Below are 26,789 nucleotides of genomic sequence, written 5' to 3'. Positions count from 1 at the left end.
GATGCAGGCTGCAGAACTTTTTTTATATCACGGGCAAATCTTTTCAAGCTAACCGACGACGCCTCGAGACGTCGACTTGGAAATTTCGAATTTTCTTCTTTGCTCACATATTGAACGCTCCGATTCATTTTCGCGCGTGACCTTCAGAGATGTGCAAACCGAGGACGCTTTCCGCGTCGAGCCCGATCAAACTGAATCGTCGAAACCTTTAACGTAACTGATAACGCAGCTTACACTGTTGGATATTACTGTAAGTAACTTTAAACTACGGGAGGATAACAATGTTTGAAGGTATGACGACATTCGCAATTATTTCTTCAGACTTGCGAGGTAAATCGACCTCTCACGTTAAAAAAAAAAAAAGAAAACCATCCTGAAGATTATAATTATTGATATTAAAACACCATTTTATTCCCTCCTAATGATTAAACTTCGCGCTGATTTCTCTCAAGAGTTACCATCGTCTCAGCCGGCAATCGAGTCTTAAATACATTTCAACGTCCGCAATTCGAGATCTTGAAGTAGTTCGGCCTCGAACGATTCAAACGAGTTCGCACATCTCTGCTACATCTTCGTGCGACCAGCACGGTAAGCGAAGTCAACTTTGCAACAAGAGGCAGGAAAGAAGCCAGCGTTGTCGGTCGGCAGAGTCCTCGAGCGTGGCATCTCCTTAAAATGGCGGTGACGAGCGGTGTTCCCGCTCGAGTCTGCCGGCATGCTGCCGACGTTTGGCTCGCCCGGGCTCTTTACACTTTATTCTCTCTTGACCCTCGGCCCCCGCACTTACCTGGCGGCCCTTGTCGCTTGTTCGAGCGACCGAATCCATTGGACAATCCCGAGCCGGCCATAGCCAGGTTCGCGCAACCGTTGGCGGTGGCCAAGGTCGTCGTCGGCGTAGCAGTCCATCCGCCGAGCTCGCTTACCTCTACGCGCGTTTTACCGTCGCGCTCGTCGCGAGCCAAAAGCGAACGTCCGTTGGCGTTCGCCGGCGCCTTCGAGCTCTTGATTATCAGAGCGGTCGACCGCACCACCTTCGGGCTCCGGTCGTTAGTCAGGGCGTTAATACGTTGCCGTACGACGTGCTCGATGTCGCGGCCCGCCAGCTCCTCCGAGCCTATCACTATTCTCTGACTGTACAACGCTTGCGGTCGGTTCAGCGTGCTCTTGGGAAATTTCAGTTTGGCTTTCGCGCGGTTTGTGGTGGTGGTGTTGGAGGTGGTGATGGTGGTGGTGGTGGTGGTAGTAGTAGTAGTAGACGTGTGGGTGGCACTCGCATGCGTATCATGTTCGTCTACGGCTAAAAGAATAGAAAGAAACAGAGAAAACAAATCAACCAAGGAGGTCTAAGAAGCCAAAGAAGCGGCGCTCATAAAGAGAGAGAGAGAAAGAGAGAGAGAGAGAGAGAGATATGGGACACACGCGCAGAGGCGCAGGATCTTCTCCCGCGGCGTGGAAGACTCGACACCGAATAGGACCCGAATTTGCGCGCTGCAAAATGACTCGCAGGGTCGATCCCCTCGGTCTCTCTCTCTCTCTCTCTCTCTCTCTCTCTCTCTCTCTGTCTCTCTTCCTTTCCCCCCTGCCTCCTCCCGCGCGAGTTCTCGAGGGGCCGCGAGCTGGACGCGACTCGACGGCGGATTGCTCTCAAGGAACGATTCGTACGCGAATCCTTCGCGGCTGTTCCGACCGCGATCCTCCCTGTCTCTCGCGTACGACTGTCGGGGCGCACCTTCGTCATGCACACTAACTTCTATTCGGCAAACATCGAGAACACATCCTGCCCACAAACGTGTACCTGAGCGAGAACCCTGACACCTGCACGTCCATGGTGACCTGGCCAAGGAAGGTTACCCCTCCGCATAGCAAAATTCGCACGCAAGCTCTAATTATCAGCAAATCGATAATATCGCTGCGCTTCACCGTCGTCGCTTCACACATGCGTCGCGCCGAGCAACTCGAACGAACTGGGGGGGGGGGAAGGGGCAGGGGTGGAGTCGAACGAATTTCGGGGACTCAACGTTGGGAGGGGGGGGCGATGGTGGAGAAACGAGAAGGAGAAGAAAACGAAAGAGAGAGAGAGAGAGAGAGAGAGAGAGAGAGAGAGAGAGAGAGAGAGAGAGAGAGAGAGAGAGAGAGAGAATTGCAACGACACACGGGCGTGAACTAACCATTGTTTCTCCTGGCGTGAATCTCTTGGTCCTCGGATACGGTCTCCAGGAGGGGCAAGGTATTGTCTGGACAGTAGGGGGAGCTGAGGGGAACACCCGAGCCGCCCTCCAGCATCCCGGTGCCGTCCAGGCCCGCGCTGTGACAGCTACGCGGCAGGCTGGAATATCCTGAAACGCGACGAGACCATGCGATTCATACCTTGAGGCTCCGTGGTCGACCCGTGAGTGAAGCATTTCGCCACGTTGCTCCGCGTCCTTGAGTGTACGGTAAAACGACCGTGCGTTTACCGTGCGACCAACGACGCGCGCGCGCCATTTCTTCCTTATTTCTTCCCCGAGCGATCTCGCGAACGGAGATTCGCTCTCGCTCCTGCTCCCGCTCGGACTCGTTCTAGTCCAGCAGCGCCGGGAGCGGCAACTTGGTAAGCGCGTGTGCAACAAGGACTCGCAACGAAACGATCCATGTGCCCCTCCCCCTCGTGTGACGTCATACAGATATATGCCTTGACGTTATCACAGGCCTGTTCCGAAATCGACTCCGGAAGCTTCGGTTTGGTCATGAGGTTGGCAAGCCTTGAACCAACTCGGATACGTTCTGTACCCGACCAGTTGATCAATTATCAATTATTAATGAATAATAAATAATACAAGATCTATCCATTTCTCTACTAACATTGCAAAATTAGTAGCTAGAACCAGAATTAATACACGGCTGTGAGCGTCCAAGCGTGATCAGCTGATCACGAATTATGGGACGTATCTAGGTTAGTTTAGAGCCTGCCAACCTTACAGGTAAAAGCAGAGTTTTCGAAACCAGGGAACGTACTCTCTATTTCTTTTTATTATAGAGGAATAGGGGAAAATTATGATGAGAAAAAGGAGAAGTATTTTATGAAAGAAAGGGGAAATTTTAATTGATTTGAAAAACAGATTCACATCAAAAGACTAATAACACTGATGTATTTGAACAATAGTTTTGTTGAAAATAATATTTTTATTAAAACAGTAATATCTTTATTGAAAAACGCGATATATATTTATCAATATATAATATCCCAAGTAACAAGGTGACGTTATTAAGATGCCTAATGACGTTATTAATATGTCATTTGATATCACCCTGCTACCTGGGAAACATAAAACTTCTGATAAAATCTAAAATAACAAAAAAAACGTTTGTACATAAGTTGGGAGTGGTACATATGTATGTATCTATGTATGAGATATAATAAATTGAATTTTTAAAATATATTCCAAACAAAATATAAAAAATTATCAAGTAATTTGAGAGAAAAACGAACATAAGCTGTGCACGGAGAAAATATTGTAGTAAAAATTATTAAAAAAGTGTATAACGCTGGATTATACAGGAATTATTATCGAAATTACAATATATGTTTTGTAATCTTCAGTGATGTGTATACATTATATACATCACTAAAAATTACAACATATATCATAATTTCAATCACTATTCCGATATGATCCAGCATTGCTCAATTTTGTGTTAATTTTTACTACAATATTTTCTCCATACAGAGACACGTTTTTGCATGGCGTTTTGCAAAAGTAATCGCATACTATTTCTTTAATTTTTTTAATTTTTTTATTAATTTAATTATTAGCGCGCCATGTTCAGACACATATCTTGTCAGAATTTCGGAACATTCTCGGTCTCGAAATTCTGGCCCCCGGAAAGATACGCGTCGGGAGATGGCGCGCGTATCTGCACTTTTCTACACTATCTTATATTCAGAAAGGACTCAATTAATACCCGATATCTCATATACTCGCCATTGAAAAGGTTGTCTGATTTTTGGTAAGTTTAAGAATTTCCTATTATAGGGAAAATAGAGGAGGATTATGGATTTAAGAGGAAAAAAGAGGAGATCAAAAGATAAAAAGGGGAAAAAGAGGAAATAGGGGAGAGAGTACGACCTCTGCGAAACAGATTTCGAAACAGGCCTAAGGAGAGTTTTGCCACGGCGGGGTGATTCTCACTCGGTGAGAGAAAATTTTACTCTGGTAACACAATCGGGCTTGAGTAAGTTAATATTTTCTCGGCTAAATTGAGTTAGAGTTAAAGGCTTGCGGCCGTTGAGCTGGTTAAGCTCAAGGTTGCCTTAACGAGGACTAACCTGATGAAAGGTTGGGTGAAAAAAGCTAAATGGGGATTCATCGTAGTTGAGAGTTGATTGTGCAAAGCGATATTTACAAGCGTACAAACGTGGCTCTCCAGTCGTGTGACAAATTCATGGCTGAAAAAGGGGAAACTTCACTGACGTCGCTCCCGAGTCTTCTTCACTCCGCGTTTTGTAATTAGCCCGCGATGGCTTCAGTATCGATGAATTATTTTAACTTGTACGAAAAAACATTAAGCAGTAACGTTGATGCGTTTAAAAATAACTGCTCAAGCTCAAGAAGTTGACTCTTCCGAGATTAACTACGCTAAGGGAAAAGAGTTGTTAAATTCTTAACTCGCCAACTTATAACTTTTAACCGATTAGCTAGTTAGCCGACCCTCCCCTCCCTTCCCTGATGGTAATGATAATCAAACGTCAAGGCATATATGGCGTCTGATGTACGAGCGTGGGGCAAACTTCTTGCTTCTTTGCGATCGCCAAAAATATCCGATACTTATCGCGTGATAATTGCTCGAGAAAAAGGATTATACGTATAATAATATATATATATATATATATATATATATATATATATATATATATCTATAGGGCTTTCTCATATATTATAAACAAAGGATCTGCACGTAAATTATATTAGCTAACCAAGAAGGTTCGTACCGTTTTGATCAATTGATCAATTGAGATAAATAATAAACCCCCCTCCCGTAATAAAAAATTAATTTCCGTTAAACGTTATACACCGCTAAATTCTCCGTTAAATAAACTATTTTCCATACATAACCGCACTTTTAATCGATAGTGTGCACATGTGCAGTCTGACAGTGACAAAATGGCACGAACTTCATTAATTATTTAATATATAATTATATGATTCATACACAAATTTTGCCCCTATATAACCTACACATACAATCCTGTAATAATTTTACGTCTTCACGCTAAATGCGAAAAATGCTAAATGAGCAAAAGACAAAATAGTTTTTCGTCTCTCTCTCTCTCTCTCTCGAATTAAACGTCAACATTGCGGGCTGCTGCAAACACGAGTGGTCACTTTAATCGCGTCTGTACAGCAGCATTTCTTTCCACATGAACACATAAATAATTTACGAATTGATGAATTATTTTATGAAAATATAAATAATCATGATTATGTATATTACAATGATTATTTATATGTCCACATGTCCGTGATTATTTACATGTCCATATTATAATAAATTATAATTATATATTGAGTTGTATAATAAGCAATCTCGCCGATTTCGCACATGGCCGCACGTAGAGGCAAAATTTGTGCACGATTGTGCACGACAAAACTGCTTTCTCTCGGGTGCGTTTGCATCGCGAGCAAACATACAAACGTTGCTCGCCACCAAAGTTTCACGGGTCCTGTCCGACTTCGATCCAGGACAACGCCGCTTGCGCTTTTAATGCGACCGCATGAATTACCAAGCGCCGAGCTCGAGATCGCGTCGTCGTCTTCAAATGATCTCGCACAATTCGAAGGAGAAAAAAAAAAAGAAGGTTGGGAAACTAGTCGAGACACGCTGATAATAAAGTTCTACGACAACATTACCCCTACGGGACACTCTGAGTTATTGCCTATTGAAAACGGTTGCTTCTTTCCTCTATCTAGAACAGGACTACCGAATAAAGAAGTGGCATGATGAGTAAAAATTACACGACGATAAAACGAGGAAGAAGAAGAAGGAAGGAAGCAAAGGAGCAGCTACTCACGTATCTCGACGAGGTCCTGGCTCGGCGTGCTGGGAGTGGCCGGCACACTGCTGGCCTTCCTTCGCAAACACGTCGTCTGGCAGCGTTGTATCAGCGGCTCTTCCTTCCGGAGCGGTCCTGTCTCCTCCAGGACCTCCCTCTCAGTCCTCCCGGTGTACTTAAACTTCGTGCCCCATGAGAAGATGGAGCCGCCGCTCACTACCGGCGCGTCCGACGCTCTCGGCAAACTACGCATACATTGTGCACAAGGCGCGTTTAATCGCGAGCCGTTAAGCCGCCCTCCGAGAGCCCTGCTCAATCAGTAACCGACGATGACGGGGGGAAAGGTTCGCCCGGGTGAGCGGCGATTTTCTGCTGACGTGCGAAATCCAGAGACCCCGCTGGAGGTCGCACAGAATTCAGCCGAAATTATCGAGAGTTCCGCTTAACTCCGGACCGAATTCTGCTATTCTCGCGCGGGATTTTCCAATCGCTCATATTCGTACCGCCGGAAATCTAGCTCGTCGCGGGAATCACCTTTCGCCTCCGCCGAAGACGGTCTCCTGTTACGTCCTCAAGTTCTTCGTCCCGAGATCTTCTCGTGGAGTGGAGAATTTCAAGAAACCTCTCGAGAGCGCGCGCGCGCGTGTGCGTGTAAAAATTACAGGCCGCAGCTTGTGTAAAAATTACAGCGCGCAGCGAAACGAGGAAGGTAGACCGGTCGGAAATGAACGTGACGATGAATTTTTGGCCGAGGGCCAACGGAACCCCGTCCGTCCTTGGAACCGAAAATTCCACACGTGAGAATTCTCGGGAATTCTCGCGTGTCGGCGCAAACTCCGCTCCTCATCGCAACCAAATTCGGTTCTCACGAGCGAAGGTTCTCTTTCATTCGACTTGTTGTCCATTGTCGATCTGCATACCCTGAATTAATTTACCTAAGGCCTTCTTATGAAAGTTTTCCCTAATTAAATAGCATATAAACACACGGGATAATGATTAATGATTATAAGATTTCAGAAGAAAAATTGAGCAATATATAAATATTGCACAGAGCGTTACACCTTTCCTGCCGTCAGGATACAAAGGATTAAAATCCGCAGGTCCGTATTATCGAGTGTAATTTCTAATTCCGCGGGGACAACAGCCGGTTGTAAAAGGAGGAAAACGGAGCGCAGGTAGCCGCGGAACAGGCTTCGCCGGCGTCGGAGTCTAATAAACGCGAGAATTTATGCTCGTATCAATTTCCCGGCCGGGCCGGAGTCGCGGCGTTCGGCGAAATCGACGTCGTTCGGCGTCATAAGCCGCAGGGGTCGCGATATATTAACCCGAGTCGAATTTGATCAGCCGATAACGCCGGCACGCTGATCGAATCGTAAAATATGTTCGTCTCCGGTGAGAGATACCCGAGCGCGATTCACTCGCGGGAGACGCTCGCGGACTTTAAGCATCGCGGCGAAAACGTTTCCTGATATTAATACGAACAGCGGCTGCGAGAGAGGCGTCCGATGAGAGTCCTCGCCGTGCGCGAATTGCCTCGTTATTTGTTAGGGTAGCTGCTCCGTGACAATATTGTTGAGAGGTTAATGATTAATAGGATGACACGATGACGGAGAAGCCCGGCAAATTTGTGTCAAGCGTTTGCGAGTACTGGCTGTGTCTGCAAAACTCTAGCGACAAAAAATCGCAGGATGAATTCTACAAAAAAAAAAGAAAAAAAAAAGGAAAAAAGAGTAAAAGCCTTGATAAATGTCCTCAGATTTTTATCTCAAAGCCGCCGCGATCTCAAAGATACATTTTATTCGTCAAATCGCGTTTTCATACAAATGAGCAAGCAGACGCGTACTGTTATAAAAATTGTTCCGAATTTCTGTCGTACCTGCGAATTCCTCGAAAGTGTAGGAATCCATGATATCAGGCAATAAAGCATTTTTTTTATTTTACTCAGAACAAACGGCAAAGCGACGTTCCAGCGTTTCCAGCGATTCTTGATTCTTCGGTTAATATTCAGAAATTGTCAAAATTGGCAGGTTTACTTCCAAGAACAAGTATTATTTTTATTTATTTATATTTATATATATTTATATTTATATTTATTTATTAATAATATACGGACCTGACCCCTTTGGTGTACAAGAATGATATAGTAAGTAATAAACGGGTAAGAAAATTCTCATACAATAAAAGTGAAAGAAAATACAAAGTAGAATATATAAAAAAGAAATATATAGAGAAAAAGAGAAGAGAGAAAGAAAGAAAGAAAGAGGAAAGAAAAAAGACCAAAAAAAGTTTCCTTATATCTTCCCTCCTAAAAATGTATTATAAAAATAAAAAATGTATTATATTAGCATTCTTAACGCACTTATCGAGACATTTCGTTTCTTTCATCGTTACCATCTTTTGAAGCTTTTGTCTAAAAAAGCAAGCCTTTGCGGATATACAGGGTGTCCCATGTTGCAAGTTGCTGAAATTAATCACTGTCATTCTCGAACATATTCAGCTATCGTAAAAACAGAAGTTGAAAAGAAGAAAGTCTGCAGTTTTTAATCGGTATAAATAGAATTTTAAAAAATGCTAGCGTGTCAGTTTATTTTGTTGATGGAAAATAATGAAAAATATGCTAACGATCAAATAAGCTAGTGGATAAACATTTTCCAAGTGCGCATCATCTGAGTTTGTGCAAAACTTAATTCTTTTACGAAAACTCGTAAAAACTTTTTTCTAACGTGTCGTCGTTAATATTACTGACGACTTTTTTTAATAGCTGTTACTAAATCCGGCATCGTTTTTCGATTTCCGGCACAACAACTGTCTTTAATGTCGGAAATGTGCCTCGTCCGTGTAAATTATCAATTTTCCATCAACACCTCCAGCTTTTCGAATGGAAGCATTTGGATTTTGCTCCAAATAATTCTTAATTTCTTCAATATTTTCTTCTACAGTTACAGACAAAAAGATTGTGTCTTGGATAGTTCCATATTGCATAAATTTATCGATAATTCTGTTAAAAACGCAAAAAATTATTTTAACGCAGATCTATTGCCAAAAATGGAGTGACGCAACGCCTAAGTATAAACAATTGATGAATTCTCCTTTTCAGTATGTTTTCGCTCGTAATTTTGTGTGTTCTGTATTTCATACGAAACTTCCTATAAGCGCTACTAATATACTTTTTCTCTCGAAAAGAAGCACTCGATAAGATAGACCGTTTTCTTCCGTCGTCGGATTACTCATTTTTACGCGCACAGACTTGCTTCTACTACAACCAGAATAAAACTGCGAACGACCATTAACCTTAAGACCCGTTCTAAAGTCATGGACGGGAGAACCAATTGTTTAGTCTCAGCAACTTCCCGGGGAACACCCTTATGTATGTTGGCTAAAACCTTTTTACTTATTTTTCTGCATCCAGTCCTGCCAAGTTTGTCGGTGGAGTTCACAAATCGTATGATTCATGGTACGAACTTTGACACCGTCGCGAGGGAACATCAATCCAACTTACATAATACTCGAAAAATATCCATAAAAAAAGTAGTTACTCGTTTCTCACGTCCTGACGTATGATATTTTTGGGCTGAGGCAGCCTGAATTGCGCATCACGTCTCGGCGGTGTCGCCGGCATCGATCGACGGAAATTTTAGCTCATCGAAGCGATCGTCAGATAAACATCGTGAAAGTCGTGATCGCGCAAGCGATAATCGTTTACGGCCGATTACACGCCGATCGGTAATTAATTTCACCGACCAACCGAATTTTTCGTCATTACTGACACGGGCGACGATTGGCTGATCTCGATGATCGCGCTTTGCCCGAATGAATTCTCGCCAACTCTGATCACCTTAGTTAACCCTTTGAGGCACGTATTTTTCAGAAAATCCGGATCACATGAAAATTTATATACGGGGGTTTTTGGAGTCGCTAATTACGAATCCGTTATCAGATTTTCAAAATTCAAGAAGGCGGATTCAAGATGGCGGCAAATATGAAAAATGAACTAACCGGAAGACAATGTCAGGTAAATATATCACAATTCCACGATCCGCCAACTTGAATCTACAATCTTGAACAATGAGTTCTGGACCTCGGATTCGTAATCAGCGACCTTGAAAGCTAACCAAAGTACAATTTCAGTTAATCATATACAAATTTTATGATCCGCCATCTTGGAAAATAAATTTCAGAATTTGGACCACAGATTCGTAATCAGCGACCCCAAAAACTAACCAGAGTACAATTTTAGCTAATTTAACAAAAATTCTATGATCCGCCATTTTGAACCCGCCATCTTGGAAAATTAATTTTTAAATCTGGACCTCAGATTCGTAATCAGCGACCGAGAAAACCCCCAAATCTTGATTTTGAGCAAAAAATTCACGCATAGTTCGTGGAAAATTATTTCCTTCTGTAAAAATGTACATTTTTCACACTTTGTTTATTTAAAATAATAAATGGACCACTTTTGCAAAACACTTTTCAACCTTTCACGTATGTTCCCGTGCCTTATACGAAGCTAAAAAACGCAAAAAAAAAAAAACCCTACAAGAATCCCTCAGATATGAAATATTTCCTGAAAATGTGAGAATAAATAGGTGACAAGTATACTTACCGCTATGCCTCAAAGGGTTAACTCGGCGAGTCTCATCAATCGCGGCGGCCAGCCCGCGTCTTCGTAGGAAGAAGCGCGAGCGCGAGTCGGCGCGCGAGTTCGGCCGGCGCCGAACTCTCTCGTCGTCCGTGCGAGAAGGAACTTTCGCGCTAACTAAAATCTCCAGACAGTTTAGATACGTCAATTTGCGCGGGCGTCGATTCGCGAGAGAGAGAGAGAGAGAGAGAGAGAGAGAGAGAGCGATGTGTCCGTCTCGGCGTGCTCCTAGCAAGTTTCGACGTCGTCGTCGTCGACGACGACGACAAGTGGCACGTCGCTAACGAGCTGCGACGCGAGCACACGCGCCACCGACTCGCGCTCGATATTTAACGAGCGACGGATCCGACGGACGCGGCGGTGAAAGGGGTGAAGGCGGTGGACTTTTGCCGTCGCGCTCGAGTCCGACGATCGAGCGAATATTCATTTCTGCCCGGATCACCCGAGTGACCTCGCTCGCGATAAAATATACATCCGGGCTTGCGGGAAACCGCGAGTTTTATACTCGCGACGCCGCCGTCGCCGTCGCGAGCTGTTTGCCCTTTCTCGGCGCGGCCGCGACCGCTCGCCGGCTACGTTGCTTTCCGTCCGCTTGTTGTCGCGAGTCCAGCTGTTTTTCTCCTTTCTTTTTTTAATGATGCTTTGACGTGTATAATCGTATTTAACCGTTACCTCGCACACATGACTGGACGGCAACGGGGGGAATCGTCGAGAGGATCCTCAAGACTCGCTAGGGAGAGCGACTCGTCCCTCGGGAAACGTTAACGAGCGTATTGCTCAAAACGACAAGAAGTTTAGCGAGAAGTTTCTTCGATGCGTAACGAGTAACGAGGTATAACGAGATACCTCGAGATATTTTGAAAAATCAGCTTGCCCGACAAGAGAGCGGTATTCCGCTTCGCGAAGAAGTTCCGCGGGAGAGCGCGCGAATGTAATTGATTTATTATTTGCGGGAAAGTCCTGCAGAAGAATAAAGAGGAACACAAAGATGAGCTGTGCGAGTAATTACAGAACTCGCACAAATTGTAACGTCGTTGAGAATAACAGATGCTTAAAATTGAAGTTCGCGTGTCCTTGACAGTTTTCCCTGTCAAGTGACGCTAAGACGCGACGAGTCGCTCAAAACTAAGAATTCAAAGTTGAAGTCGCCAGAAAGAAGCCATGAAAATATTTGTGAGATGATTCTCACAAAAAGATGCTTAGGATCATTTCAATCGAGACAATTTTAGTTCTCCCGAAGGGGCACGCGGACCGGGAAATCATCGAGGCACGATAAAAAAAGGAAACGAAGCTGAGAAGCTACTCAACTCGAACGAACCTCCGCAAAAAGGGTCGATTTCCCGCCCGTTTTTCGGTCCTCGATTTTTTGGAATCGAATTTTATGCCAAAATACAGTTCATGATGAGACATTAATTACAGAAAAGTTTCACGTTGAGCATACGATTGGTTTCAAAGATGTAGAAGGTCTAAATGGTCACTACTTACCAAGAAAGTATGACACTAATAACGCTTTATCGCACGAATTTTTGCAAAATTCGGTATCTATGGGTTCTTTGAGTTGCTGATTATGAATCTGATGTCAGATTTAAAAAATTCAAGATGGCAGGTGCAACATCGCGGACACACATAGTGAAACAATCATTCACTTTTATTGGAACTATGTTTATGTTGTGTCTTTTTTGGCTAGCTGATTGCGAATTTTCTATTAGGTTTTCGAAAGTAATTTTTTCAACGACAATCTTTGAGTGGGAAGAGTATTTTTTTATTGTTTTCTCATAAAAAAGAAATATCAAATTCAAGTTGATACGTTACACGACGCATAAAGGATAACGTGATAGTTTTATTTGTTATATTTAGGAGCTTATCTTTGCCTTCATTGGCTGGATAACTTTTTCATCTTGCCTACACTGAAGGTAAATGTAAATCCTGATAGAAAATTCGCAATCAGCTAACCGAAAAAACCACATAACCAAGAAACATAACAGTTCTAATAAAAGTAAATAATTGTTTCACTATTTGTGTCCGCTAGATTACATCCGCCATCTTGACTTTTTTAAATCTGATATCGAATTCGTAATAAGAAACTCAAAGAACTCTGAACAGATACTGAATAGATACTGAATACTGAAATAGATACTGAATTTCGATAAAAATTCATGCGATAAAACGTTATCAGTCAAACTTCCTTAGTAGGTAGTGACCACTTTGACCCTCTATATCTCTGAAACCGATCCTCCGTATGTAAAACCTCAATGTAAAACTTTTTTGTGAATGTCTTATCATGAGCTATCATTTCATATAAAATTTAATTTAAAAACCGGGGACTGAGAAACGGGCACTTTTTGCGGAAATTCTTTGCGCCGCCATCGCTGACTAACAAGCCGCTTATATGCGTATAATAAAAACGCGATCGCGATCGAACGAGCCAGTTTCTGACCATCGACGGTCGTTCGAAAGCTTCAACGAAGCTTGCGAAAGAGACGTTAAATTTGACCGCGATGGACAGCGAGGCGATAAATCCGACATGGTGGAACGAGCGATGTAAGTCCGCGGCGAGGAGATATATCCTTTACGGGTAAACGCCGGAGAAGCGCCTTTACGACTCTCGTTCAATTACTTACCGCGGAAATTTCAGAAAAGCCGCACGTACATCGCGCTGGTCGAATCGCAAGTAACATTTCGAGTAACATTACGCGCCGGCCAACATCTCGCTATCGCTCGCGATCGGCCGAGACGCAGGTTGAGAATATTCAGGGTGTCCGGGTTTCCTTTTGGAAACGAAAAATTCGGAGGAGATTAATCAGAGCAAACTGAGAAGAAAAGTCGTGTACCATTCTGCAAAAGTCGCTGTAGTTATTAAGTTATTATTGATTGAAAATGACCACATCTAGAGAGTCATTTAATTGATAACTTGAAAATTTGCGTACTTATTTGCAAAATCGTGTAAAAGACTTCTCTTCTCAGTTTGACCAGATTAACCTATATAACTTTTTGTTTCCCGGACACCTTGTATATTAATAACTAGTGCACCGGTGAACCCGGAGTCAACATTTTGCGTCTAAACTGGTGAGAGCGAATAATTATGCATTTTACATAGAAGCTTACCTACAAGTTTCTTTTGCCTCGCCCGGGGCGAATCCCCTTCAAAACTCAAAATGACGGATCCAATATGGCGGCTTCAGTGGCTAATATTGATATTCCCCATTATGGATACGCATCAAACTTGATATGTTTACTGATTGCAGATAACTTCTGTCATAAATCCGAGGTTTACATCAGAGCCATTCGACAAAGAAGTAGTTTCCTTCACCATATTTCACCCTCTAATAATGGAGATAATAAAATCCATAATAAAACAGCCGCTATATTGGATCCGACATTTCAGATTTTGCAATTTCGACTGGATTCATCATCAACTAAATCTAAAAAACATGTCGAATATGATCTTCTCCATAATGGAACAACAAAATTAGTCACTTGGATCATGTCATATTGGATCCGCCATTTTGAATTTTGAAACTTCGATCCCGAGTCCATCACCAGCGAAAAACCGAAAAAAACCCTCTACAAAGATCTCATAGAAAATCAAACGAGGATATCAATCTCGAGAAATATTCTTCAGAAACTCACAAAACTGAGTATTTAAGCGCCGTCACCATTGAACCCACCATTATGAATTTCTCAAATTTGATTCTGACGCAAATCCGCTGAAAACTGGAATCAACCTCTTTGTTTTCTGTTGGAAGAATAAATAAAATTGCAAGACTCCGTGGTTGCCCAACTCGGGGAAACTTCGGGGGGAAATGAAAATGTGATAATAATATTTTCAGCGACTCTCTCGAAGCGAATCAACGAAAATGTTTCTAATCGAGCCAGTAAGAGAGGCATCTCATCGATAATCAATGACTTCCGGCGAAAACGCTCTCACTTTATCGTCCTATATCTCGACTTACTTGTTGGCTTTCCAGAGGAAGCGACATTTTACTGCAAAGTCTGCAATATACAAATTCGTTATGTACGCGACATCGAAACCAACTCTCCGCATTTGTGTGACGATGGAATTAACGGCCTTCGCGTGCGCCTTGCGTGCAATGACACTATTCGCGTTTGCAAACTGCATCAATAATGGGAACAGTCGCCATTGTATTAACTGATCCTTTCAGCGAGATTCGACTGATTACCGTGTTATATTTATGTTACCGATCTGCCAGTTGTGGATAGTTGTAACATGAACTTCTTTTAAAGAGCTGGGCAGATCGGTCGGGCCGCGGCTTGGAAATAATACCGAATACGAAATAAGGAAATCAATCTTTCTTGTCTCTCTTCAAGATAAGTATAAGATATATCTTCCAGGTATTCACTCACTTCGCGAACAAAATATTTCGAGCAATATTTCCACCGAGTGTAAAATCTCGGTGTATAACGATTTTGCGGTGTATCCGAGATGCGAGTCGCGTCGATACCAAGTGGAAACAAGCGTCTCCCCTCTGCACAGGATTCTTTCGTGGAACGAAATTATCTCGCAAGAGAAAGTTTTAATAAAAAAAATGTGCAAGGTATACTCACGTAAAAAACAGCATCTGCTCAATGGCGCATCTCCACACGTGGCGACAATTCGACCCCGTGGGACATTTGAACCCAACAGTGTGCTTTTTCTGAAAGTGGAAAGTTCCAACAAGATCAAAACCCCCAGCATATCCCAGCACCTTGACATTCGTCCTTAATTAATAACGTCATCCGAATCGTACAACCGTGCGGTTTTTGGCAAGCCGGATACACGCGGGCGAAAATAACCTCTCCGCTCCGCCGCGCCGGCGGATGACGTAAATGCGACAAAGAACAAGCGCGAGGTTTATCATCGCCTTGTTGTGGCTGACGATGAAATCGCTCGGTCGTCGACGGTTGCGCGGCGAGAATTTGTTTATCAATTACCGACGTCGCGCGTTCGTGGCGAAACGACGAAAGCTCGACAAGCTCGACACGTAGCCGGAATTCGCACGGTTGAAAACGAGTCGGACGCGAGGTGCTGAAGAGCGTCGCTTTATTTGTGCTTTTACGAGCAATTCGCGGCGCATAAAGGCGCGACTCTGCTGAAGCTGGCGCAAAAACGACGATTCCAAGGAAGAGAGCCGCGCGAGATAACAATAATACGTAGACGAAAGGAGAGAGAGTAACGACGCTTCTACGAGTAAAAACAAGTCGAGACTCTGTTCTCGAGCGAGGCGAAGGGGTATCCCGGGAGACACCTTCCTCGAGAACGGAGTCCCGCGGGAAGGAAATCCTATCCTCATTTTGACAACGGGATACGCCCGGGATCCTTTTCAGGACTACATTTCCGTTTCACCGAGGCAATCGTCCGCTGTCAAGCCCCACAGAGATGACTTAATTTTCAATTAACCCTTTATATCCTGACGGTACTCGTAAGCACCGCTCGTATACGTTTCTGAACTTTTTTCTTCTTTTTTCCTATCGGTACTTCAAGTATCGCTTAAAAATTGAATCGTTAACATTAATCGCGTCACAGAATTCACTTTCCCGTTCCTTATGATTGTAATATGCCAAAAGCTGTTCAACCGCACAAAAATCTCATAAGGTCTTGGGTAAATTGATTCAGGATGTAAAGGGTTAATAAAATCGCCTTCGAGACTCACCTTCGTCCTCACATCCTGCACACGAAGGGTCCGGCGCACGAAGCGAGAGGAAAAGAGACAACAGGATTATTTCCCTCGTAATCACACGGTGTCCGATATCGCGCAGCACGCGAGTGTTCGCGTTTTCGCATCCGCGACCGCATAAAAATGTCGGCACTTAGGGAGAAACTGTAGATTACGATATTACCGGCTGCGCTTCCCGGACGAGCGAAAAGAAAAGAAGATACGGCGTGCTGTTACACTGATAGAAAAATATAGTTGAATTAACTATAAACTCACTATATTTTATAGTTCATTTTGGCGTCAACCATATTTTTATAGTTCGTGGAACCTGCGAAATATAGTAGAATAAACACAAATATATAGTCAATGATTGTCTTAAATAATTCAGTTTAGTTACTTTTACCACATATATGGCAATTTTTCATTCACAAATATAGTGAGATTTAATATTCATATAGTTACATCTGTCATCATTTAGCAAATATTCTGGTAATATTGACTATATACAAGAGTTACTTTACCTACCATTTGATATTTGTATTCATACTTAAATAATTTTAGTTTGACTTACTATAATTCTTAGTAAAAATATTATATGGTTGGTTCTACTATGCCTATATCGTAATTAATTATTACCGATATTATGGTAATACTTACTATAAATAATGATATTTCGGACTGTAATTTAGTTACTATAGCATTATAGTTCCAAATGTCATACACTTTTCTCTCAGTGTACAGGAGAGAATCACAGCCAGAGGCGCAACTGCCGAGGGGAAAGAAAGAGAGAAAGCCGAGCTGGCCGCAAGGATAAATCCTGATTAGACCCGCGTGCTGCGCGCCGCGACGCATCGGACAAATCATGGCGCGCGCGCTCGACCGGCCGATATGCTTCGGCCTCGACGAATGTGTTCGGCGCTCACCTCGTTTATCGTCAAATGCACGATAAACATCTTGCCCTCGTAGTTGATCTTCTGAACTTCCGACCAGCGGAAATGGTGCGTCTTCCGTGAGCCTTGGAACGTCAGGATCCCGCAGTGGTTAATGCCCAGATAGAGCTGCGTACCCTTGTGATCCTGCGAGTTACGAGGTTAAACGCACACACACACACGCACATTTATCAGAAAATAAAATCGCGCTGCGAGCGGACGAGGTGGGACGTGACGTTCGCGCGGATAATTGGAGAGAGCGTCTGGAAAAGCCTCGTCGCGATGACGTCACGTCGCGTAAAATGTATCGTGGTACGAGGTTTGATCAAAAAGTAACGAGAATTTTGAAATCGCGCGCGCGCGCTGTATCTTGTCTATTCAGCTGATTCTTTTTTTTGTGTGCTGGTAGCACACTAGCAGTGACGTACGTGTCAACTTTCAGGCAGCTGCGACGCTTAATTTGTGCTTGGCGAGCGAATGAGCGAGACGTACTTGTCAGTGTGTTTGGCGATTTTTTGTGTGTGGTGAAATGTCGGGTCAGAAAGTTTGTCTGAAGTTTTGTGTTAAAAACGGTATTAAGTGCTGCGAAGCGTTCAAAATGTTAAAGAAGGCCTTTGGCGACGGTACTATGTCGCAACACTGTAAAACTAGGCATCGGAAGGTGTGTGTTAAAATTCAGTGTCGGTTTGTAGTGTGTTATTTTGACACATTAGCTGGCGTTAAGGCAGGTGAGTGCGTCGAAATAATTCGTTTTCTGTGACAAAGGTGTATTTTAATAAGACACTTGTCTGTAACACACTACAGAAACGTGTTACTTTTCCTCAACAATCCCGTGACACGCGTAGAGTGTGTTATTTAGACACAGAATGATAATCGAAATATACAGAGGACACACTTGGATGATATACTGGATAACACACCAAGTCACGTGACACACTAATAATGTGTTCATGATAACACACTAATTTTGTTACACACACGTTTAAATGAACACACATATGCGTATTAAAAAAGTACATGCGAGAAAAATACAAATCGGCGATTACTCGATCACCTTCAAGAAAGTATTGTATCTATTGAACAAATTAATGTAATAATAACTTGCTTTCATATTATTACAGACTAAATCATTAATTATATATTGTTCATTATCACATATGTTTAAACGTAATATGTTAAATAACGCGTGACTTGAAACGGAAGAAATGTGTAAAAAAGATTCATTCATTTACACGCTTGTACATTTCAAAATAACACACTTGGATTTGCAATGTTGCTCAATTCACCTTCGCAACACACTTGAAAGTGTGTTATTTTAATACACCTAACCATTACACACACATACAAACGATTATATTTAACACATACATAAATGTGTTCTTTTAACTTATATATAGGTGTTAATTTAATTTGCTGATTTTGTATGTCTAAAGTCGAGACATACTTTAACATGCTTCAAGCATGTTATTGTAATACACTTCAGTTTGCAATGAACCACGAGTTTATGAATGGTACGAACGCTTTCAGGAAGGCGTCATCCTCGACGCGAGAAGACGCGTCGAGGATGACGCGAGGTCTGGACGTTCTAGCACGTCCACCAGTGATGAAGACGTGGAAAAAGTTGAAGAGATTGTGCTTGCTAATAGAAGAATCACCATTAGAAAGGTTGCTGAAGAAATAGACCCGAGACTAGAGAAAACGACCCGAACTTTGGCGAGAAAACTCGTGGATTTTGCACCACGATACCGCTTTGCTTATCCAACAGTTCTTGGCAAAACACAACACCGTTGTGATGCCGCAATCACCTTATTCTCCAGACATGGCCCCCTGTGACTTTTCCCTATTTTTCCCAAACTCAAAAGGACACTCAAAGGACAATGTTTTTCAACAATAGATGAGATAAAGGCGAAATCGCAGATCCAGCTCAAGACGATACCACGTCTATTAAGCTGGCACAGCCCTTTCAGCACAATCGCATGGGACTAGCACAGAAATCTAGTGCTCTTTTGTTGCTAATTTGTTGCTCTATTCCCGATTTTGTTGCTCCAGCCATTTCGAAGAAAACAGGGACTACGCTAGCTTAACATTAAAGTTAGCACAGCCCCTCGGAAAAAAAAAAATAAAAAATGAAAAACGAACACATATTTTTAAACTACGATTTTGTTGCTAATTTGTTGCTCTATTCCCGATTTTGTTGCTCCAGCCATTTCGAAAAAAAACAGTGCCGGGGACCTATAGACGTGTGTCCCAGTATGTTGCCGGAATTGGGCGAGCAACAAATTTTTTTCGAGTAGTTTACTCTTGTAGCCAGCACAGCCCTATAAGTCCTCGGCTGTTGTTTAAACATATACCGCGAGCAACAAATTTGAAACTGGGATATCTTAAGAGCAACAAAATCAGACGACATACTGAGACCGGAATTGGGCGAGCAACAAATTTTTTTCGAGTAGTTTACTCTTGTAGCCAGCACAGCCCTATAAGTCCTCGGCTGTTGTTTAAACATATACCGCGAGCAACAAATTTGAAACTGGGATATCTTAAGAGCAACAAAATCAGACGACATACTGAGACCGGAATTGGGCGAGCAACAAATTTTTTTCGAGTAGTTTACTCTTGTAGTCAGCACACACCTATGGGTTCTTGAGTATTGTTTAAACACATACCGCGAGCAACAAATTTAAAACTGAGATATCTTAAGAGCAATAAAATCAGACAACATATTAAGACCGAAATTGGGTGAGCAACCAAATTTTTCCGGGTAGTTTACTCTTATAGCTAGCACACGTCTATATATATCCCCGGCACTATTTTTTTTTCGAAACGGCTGGAGCAACAAAATCGGGAATAGAGCAACAAATTAGCAACAAAAAAGCACTAAATTTCTGTGCCAGTCCCATGCGATTGTGCTGAAAGGGCTGTGCCAGCTTAACAGACGTGACGATACCTAAAGAGGCGTTCCACCAGTGTTTCTCAAACTGGAAACTACGTTGGCATAAGTGTATAATATCACAGGGGGACTACTTTGAAGGAGATGGGATCGAGCTACGTCGGCCAACGTGAATCGCTGGGAGCGACCTGGAACCGCGAGTCGAACGACCGAGACTCTCTCAATCTCAGGCTTCGCGCGCGGCGAACCGACTGACCTAATTGTCTCGGCACGATTCTCGTGTTCTTGCAGTCTGTTGTTCGTGTAAAACGAGCCGAAAATTTACTCCGCCGAGACGTGATCATTAGAAGCCACTCGATATCGAAGCCCTGTTGATCCACGCCCGACCTCCACTCGGGAGTAGAATTGCTCATAAAGTAGAATTACTCGTGTTATGCAACGTGAAAGCAGCCTCTTTCTTTCGACTTGTTGAAATCTACACGTCATCTAACGTGAATTACGTTTCGTACCGTCAACTTTGTAGCGTTGATCAGCGAGTGATCTGAAACTTTCTCCTCCTAAACAAACCGCCGCTGAACGATTCCTCCAGCTTGTCGACCCGACTCGATCTTCGCTCGGTTTGTCTCGCTCTCGCATTTTGCGCAGCTGCGAATTTGCACAATTTTGCCGATTTTTGTCTTTCAATTTTATTCTACTCTCTCTCTCTCCCTCTCTCTCTCTCTCGTTCAAAAGTTTCCTCGCGCGGCCGTCTCAGGTCCCGTCGTCGGGTTTTTTTTCTCCGCCTCGCGTTTCGCGTGTAATTAATTTTCGTACGGTTTATGTGTCGCGCGTCGCATCGCGACGACATTCCGCGAACAAAACGGATACATTCTACACACACACACACATATACGAATCGCGTTCTCCCGAGCGTGCGGTCCGAATACGTGAAAACATTCCGCGGTCGACGACGGCGCGCCATAAAAACGGCATTTCCCCTTAAATGCAAGGCACTCGCGACAATGGGCCGCGATTATTTCTCGCCGACAATGACACTGTCCAGGCAGGAAGCGAAAAACCAATAAACGACAGCTGCCGCGTCGGCGACGCCTCGCCTCGCGACGACGAAAGTGCGAAGCGAGTGAATGCATCGTGACGAATAATAGCCGAGTGCCTTTTCTCGCGAGGCGATACACGAGACGCGCTAGATTATTAGTTGGCCGAGCCGAGAGTTGTACGTCGCGCGGTTGATTTGTCGCGGTTGATTCAGGAAAAGGCATCCCGGCGAGGCGATACCGCAGCGCGATCCAACGCGATCGACATTAATTAAACAATTGCGCGCGTCGAACGCGCTCTCGATCGAGACAGCGTTTGTGCGTTGGTCGAGAGCGAAACGAACACGAACACCTCGTTTCGGATGCAATGCGGAACACGACGGACGTCCAGCGAGAGAAAGCTCAGCTTCTCTGCGGAAATAATTTTGTGGAAACAAATCGGAAACAATCCCGCTGGAGTCACGTTCCGAAATTCGTGGGCTGCGTTTCGAGCGTTGCGGGCAAACAAGGCAAGAAAAGAAACGTTCGTGCCGCCTTGAAACTCGATCAAATGGTGACCTCTTAATTTTTGCTTGTAAATTCCTACTAATTTATGCCACATTGTGCCGTTTAAAGAAACTAGATATCTCCTTCCGTTCAGTAGAGAAAAAATGTTAAAGTTAAAATATAAATTAACAAATAACTTTTTCTACAATGCATTTATCGCAAGTCTGCAAGTTGTGCTGAATTGTGCTAATCGAGGACACTAAGAAGCCACTTAGAAATGTATCGGAAACTACTCAGATTGCAACAAAAATTTGCAAAAATTGGTGACGCAAAAGAATTTGTTCACATGTTCGAAATTTCGAAAGCTATGCCGGATTGTGCTAGTCAAACCTAACAACTTTTTCTAATTGGAAAATATCCTCAGATGGCTGGTTCTCGCCAGTCAACGAACATTCGAAGAAAGTAATTTTTGGGAATAATCTTAGGAATAATTTTCAGATCACTATAGCTTCTGAACCGTGGTAGATATTCGAATTCTGCGAGTTGTACTAGCCGAGTACAACAAGAAACGACTAAGACATGTTCCGAACATTGCACAGCTCGCAAAAAGATTGGCAAAAAGTAGCAGGCCAAAAAACTTCTGTCTGCATTTTCGAAATTTTTAAAGTTGTGCCGGATTGTGCTAGTTAAGCCTAAAAACTTTTTTTTAATGGTAAAATGTCCTCAGATGCAGACTGCTTTTCGCAGTACGAGCATCCAAAGAAAGCAACAGAGACACATTCCGCTTCTCCCGCTGATCGCGTGTTACACGTGAGCAGATAAGCATCTTTGTTAAGACGTGCGAAAGATAAAGCCGTCAAAATGTCACTTCCGCCGCGGAAAGCTGTTCGCTTTGCGAATCAATCAATGAGGTGAACGTCCCGGTCGGTGCTTCCATTTGCGACAATCGCCTCCGCGTTTCCCTTAACCCTTTAACGCCTATTACAGTTATCAGAAACGCATTTAAGAATTCATAACTTAGTCAAAAAAGGATTTGATATTTTTATTTTCTTTGCACTACTATAAAGGTGAGTTCTTCTTCTAAACAATGGTATATAGATAGTACGTAGATTCGGTTTAGTCTGTTTTCAGCTCAGTTTTAATGATAACATGTTTCGTCAAATTCCAAGTAGGCATAGTTAACATTGTTACTGACATCTAGAAGTGCACTATAAATGAATAGATTGGTATCTGTTATAATTTTATACATTTGGAAGCTCTCTCAGGTGCAAAATGTGAAATTAAAAGAATACAGAAATTCAAAATGGCGGATCCAATATGGTGGACACAAAAATCGAGAAATCAACCTATTTTCGTGAAACCTGGAGACCTACAGTTTTTTATGCGGCGAAAAATGAAGGGACGATTGACTATCTAAATGGTGATCTATAAGATATTCTTCTGAAATAGTAAGCTTGACGCTCTGAATGATAAACTTCACTCACAAATGCAGTAAAGTTTCAGCAGCTGAAAAATGTCAAGCTGACTATCAGAGTTATGTCGTATAGATTACCCTTCATTATTCTCTGTACAAGTTGCTCATTTCGTACATGCTTTTAGGATCCAAGTCATATTTACCAATAAACAAGAAACGAGCGATAAAAAAAAGCAATATAAAATTCTGATATTTCTTTTTGGTTATCACTACTTATAGCCTCAGTTCGAAAAAACTCAAATTTTATTCTTAAAACACTTATAAAGAAGTCGGGCGTTAAAGGGTTAATAAGTCGGCCGATACGGATCCATATTCATCTTATGTATGTGTATAAACGCGTGTTCCCTCCTCTAAATTTTACATATATTAACAAGCTTCAAATAAAACTACAAAAAAGAGCCGCGGTCAATGCTGAAACACAAAAAATGCGGACGCACTGTCGCCGACGGCGACAGGCCGAACAGTTGCTCGCCGACGTCTCGGAAGTTAACAGTTAAAATACGAGTCCGTTCGTTAGATCTGTGTGCACAGTCACTCCTTAACATTTTCGAAAATAAACTCGTGCCGCTGAATAGCACTTTGGTTATTTTTGAGAAAATAAATTAAAACCGCCCTGTAAATTAGAAAAGAGACACAATGCGATTAGCTTCCCGACGAAATCAACCTCGCGCATTTTGCGACAGACGTCGATTATCGCGGTTTATCTTCACGACGATTTTAGTCGGTGTTTCAAAATTGTCAGCGATTATCGACCTATCGCAGCCAGCGAGACACTCGCGGAACTGAATGTACACACATACACGTTTTACAGAGGAGCGCACCTCCAAACGTCCCGAGGTGCCCTGAAACTCCACAATGCTCGCCATATTGGAGTCAGTGACGTCAAAGGCGAGAGAAGTGGCACGCTGAGAAAATTCTCGCCTGCCATTTCCAAATAAAAAGAATACCTCGGATCTCCTAGAGCTTGCTTGTAAAAAGCTCCGAACATTATGTCCTTCTCCCTTCAGGGTCAATCAACAGCCGTAAAATGACCGTAAAATGAGGTTAATCGCGCGGAATGATTGCGCACGCGCATGACTAAGTCTTACAGCCATTTACGGCTGCTGCTTCAAAGGCGAGCAGTATCTTACAAGCTTGCTCTTGTTCTTGCGATCTGAAGTGTTCTTCCGTGCAGATATCTTTTTTTTATTGCCGAAACGGCAAGTGTTCCGTTCGCGCATGCGTTCTCTCGCTCGCGAGAGAGCCTTGCGTCCGACGTTTTATCGACAGCATGACGTGACGTCTTAGAAGCGTCCCGAAACCAATCCTCCGCGAGCCGTCGATAGAGCAGTCCCGATACGTCCACGTCGAGGAAAGGGTTCCGCTCCGTTTGAATATCAATGAATTGCGTTTGATATTCGCGCGATATTGCAGGATGACAGGCAGAATCGAAATTCACTCTCAAAAACATTTTCTCTCTTATCAATGCGCTCGCGAATGGGAGGCGCGGCACGCGCGAATTGAAACTTCAAATTAAATGCAAATTCGCACGAGGAGGTGCGGGAGGGGAGGGGGTACATTGAAATCGATAGCGGCTGCTGAGTCGCGGTAATGCAGCCGCATGTGGGCTTACATTGATAAATGTTGATAATGGAAGGATGTCAAATCTCTCCTCCTGCTCCTCCTCCTCGCTCTCTCTCTCTCTCTCTCTCTCTCTCTCTCTCTCTCTCTCTCTCTCTCTCTCTCTCTCTCTATTCCCAGAAATATTGGACGTTTGATGTTTCAATATTTCGATATTTCATTCGTCCGCTGCGCTGTATTGTTTGCTGTATTGTGGACAGATCAAATAGCAATTGATCCTGATACGTTGCTTTTTCAGATTGATGTGCTCTGTGTGTGTTTTTCGCAACTGTTTGCAGAAGAAGAGGCGGGGGTAACAGTAACATCAAGTTACAAGTCGCCATTCCCGATTGGATAAATAAATTCCCACCTGATGGCTGGGGGCGCATTAATTCTCAGCGCGGTGATGCAATTACGGGAGTGAGACGAGCAGAGAGTTTGATTTTCGTTTGGAGAAATTTCACCGTTGATAGAACAAAAATATGACATTATATACCCGCGATCGTAATTCACGCTCAACCTCCATGTCTCTTTTTTTATGGCGCTGAAGCACAGGCGGCTGTCTAATTTACTACGTTTAAACACGAGTTACAGCGCGGAGGATTAAATTCGAGAATACAGCAGCCAAACGGCAACTAATTAACGTCTAATTATACGACCGATCGCGGCGCGATTTTTACTGATGGCCGTGCCAGGGAGTTAATGAGGATGAAAGGGAGAACGAATCTCCGATTTATGGGATCAGCGCGCGTCCGTTCCCGCGAGGAAGATAAACCGGTTATGGCGTCTTATCGACGTAGAAACGAGATACACAACTTCTGTGCGCGGCACATCTATCGCACTGTGATTCATCGGCGAGTTCGAGCATCGATCGCGGGTCTCGCAATCCGCGACGACGCACGTCCATTATTTTAACGGATTGCCATTTCCGATAATGGCTTTACCCAACGAGACGAGAGTTCGCGCCTAAACGGCTTGAGACACTTTCTGTCGCGCGATCGGAATTTCTCGCTCCGACGCGGGAGTGAGAAAGAGAGAGGGGGAGAGAGAGAGAGAGAGAGAGAGAGAGAGCTCCGAGGGGGGAGCGCGGAGATAAAATATAAAACTCACCTTGACCGGATGTGGGTCGACCGCGTACGTGTCCAATTGCGAGGCTAACCTAAGGAAGTGGGTTTCCGCCTGCTCCGGCGTGAATCCTTTCAACTGAGTCTGATGTAGCTCCATCGCCTTCTCCTCGATCGTCTCGGTTTGCTTCAGCAGCAACTTGTGCTCGGAGATGTAATTCCCTTCGTGAGCCTCGGTATCGTAATCCCCGAGTTCACCTGAAAATTCCGACGTGCCGCGAGACGATCGCGTATTATTTCGGGACTCGCAGACTCCTAATCTCGTAGGACCGCCGCTTACGTCTAATTACACCTTCCTAATTCGGAAGGTGTAAAGCGCGATCAACATAAATTATTGAGCGGCTTCGGCGGGACGCGAGACGCTCGAAAAAATGGGCAGTCGCTCCTCAATCGCTAGTCGGGCTAGCTGGCTTAATAAATCACCGGCGACTGAGAAACGAGCGCTGCATCAGCCAGGTGTCGTGGACAAATGACGGGGGTGGCGAAGAAATTAGCGATATCAATCCCGAGCATCGGATCCGCCGCGGTGGATATCGCCAGCACCGCCCCAAGGCTACCCGATAGTCTTCCGGCTATCATCTTTGATATCCAAGTATTCGTATATTTATCATCTCTCTTTTAATTAACCCTTTGCTGCATAGTGGTCCTCCCAGAGTGCCAGTTATCATCTCCAAGCTTGTTTATCCAATAATTAAATTTTTCCACATATTTCTTTACCATATTTTGGTATTGTTGGACTACTGAAATGTTCCTCCAACTAATACATCAACTTTTAGAGTCATTTCAAATAAGTAATTTATTATTAATAAGCATATACTGAACAGAACTGTCGTTTTTAAAGAATAAATTCGTTTCTACGTGAAATTTTAAGTAACGTACATTTCAAAATCATTATCTGGGGCTTTTTGGGCTCGCTGAATACAAATCCGGTG

General features: G+C 43.4%; 1 protein-coding gene across 4 annotated transcripts in view; it reads right to left on the bottom strand.

Annotated features, from left to right (window-relative positions):
- The window catches only part of Frmd5 (FERM domain containing), an 82,588-nt gene that overhangs the window by 9,114 nt on the left and 46,685 nt on the right, over window positions 1-26,789 (bottom strand). Inside the window, exons 5-11 of one of the 4 annotated variants that reach the window (XM_011151032.2) lie at window positions 25,844-26,055; window positions 17,248-17,400; window positions 16,322-16,336; window positions 15,237-15,325; window positions 6,050-6,276; window positions 2,169-2,336; window positions 788-1,297 (exon numbers count right to left, since the gene is read on the bottom strand). In XM_011151032.2, the coding sequence (XP_011149334.1) occupies window positions 788-1,297; window positions 2,169-2,336; window positions 6,050-6,276; window positions 15,237-15,325; window positions 16,322-16,336; window positions 17,248-17,400; window positions 25,844-26,055 (1,374 nt within the window). The remainder of the gene's footprint in view (window positions 1-787; window positions 1,298-2,168; window positions 2,337-6,049; window positions 6,277-15,236; window positions 15,326-16,321; window positions 16,337-17,247; window positions 17,401-25,843; window positions 26,056-26,789) is intronic. The other 3 variants (XM_025305684.1, XM_011151033.2, XM_011151034.2) reach the window with 3 other exon arrangements.

Source organism: Harpegnathos saltator, unplaced genomic scaffold (assembly GCF_003227715.2).
Source record: "Harpegnathos saltator strain DR-91 unplaced genomic scaffold, Hsal_v8.6 scaffold708, whole genome shotgun sequence".
Lineage (NCBI taxonomy): Eukaryota > Metazoa > Arthropoda > Insecta > Hymenoptera > Formicidae > Harpegnathos > Harpegnathos saltator.
The sequence above is the reverse complement of the archived record's forward strand: the minus strand, read 5'-3'. Positions and strand labels throughout refer to the sequence as shown.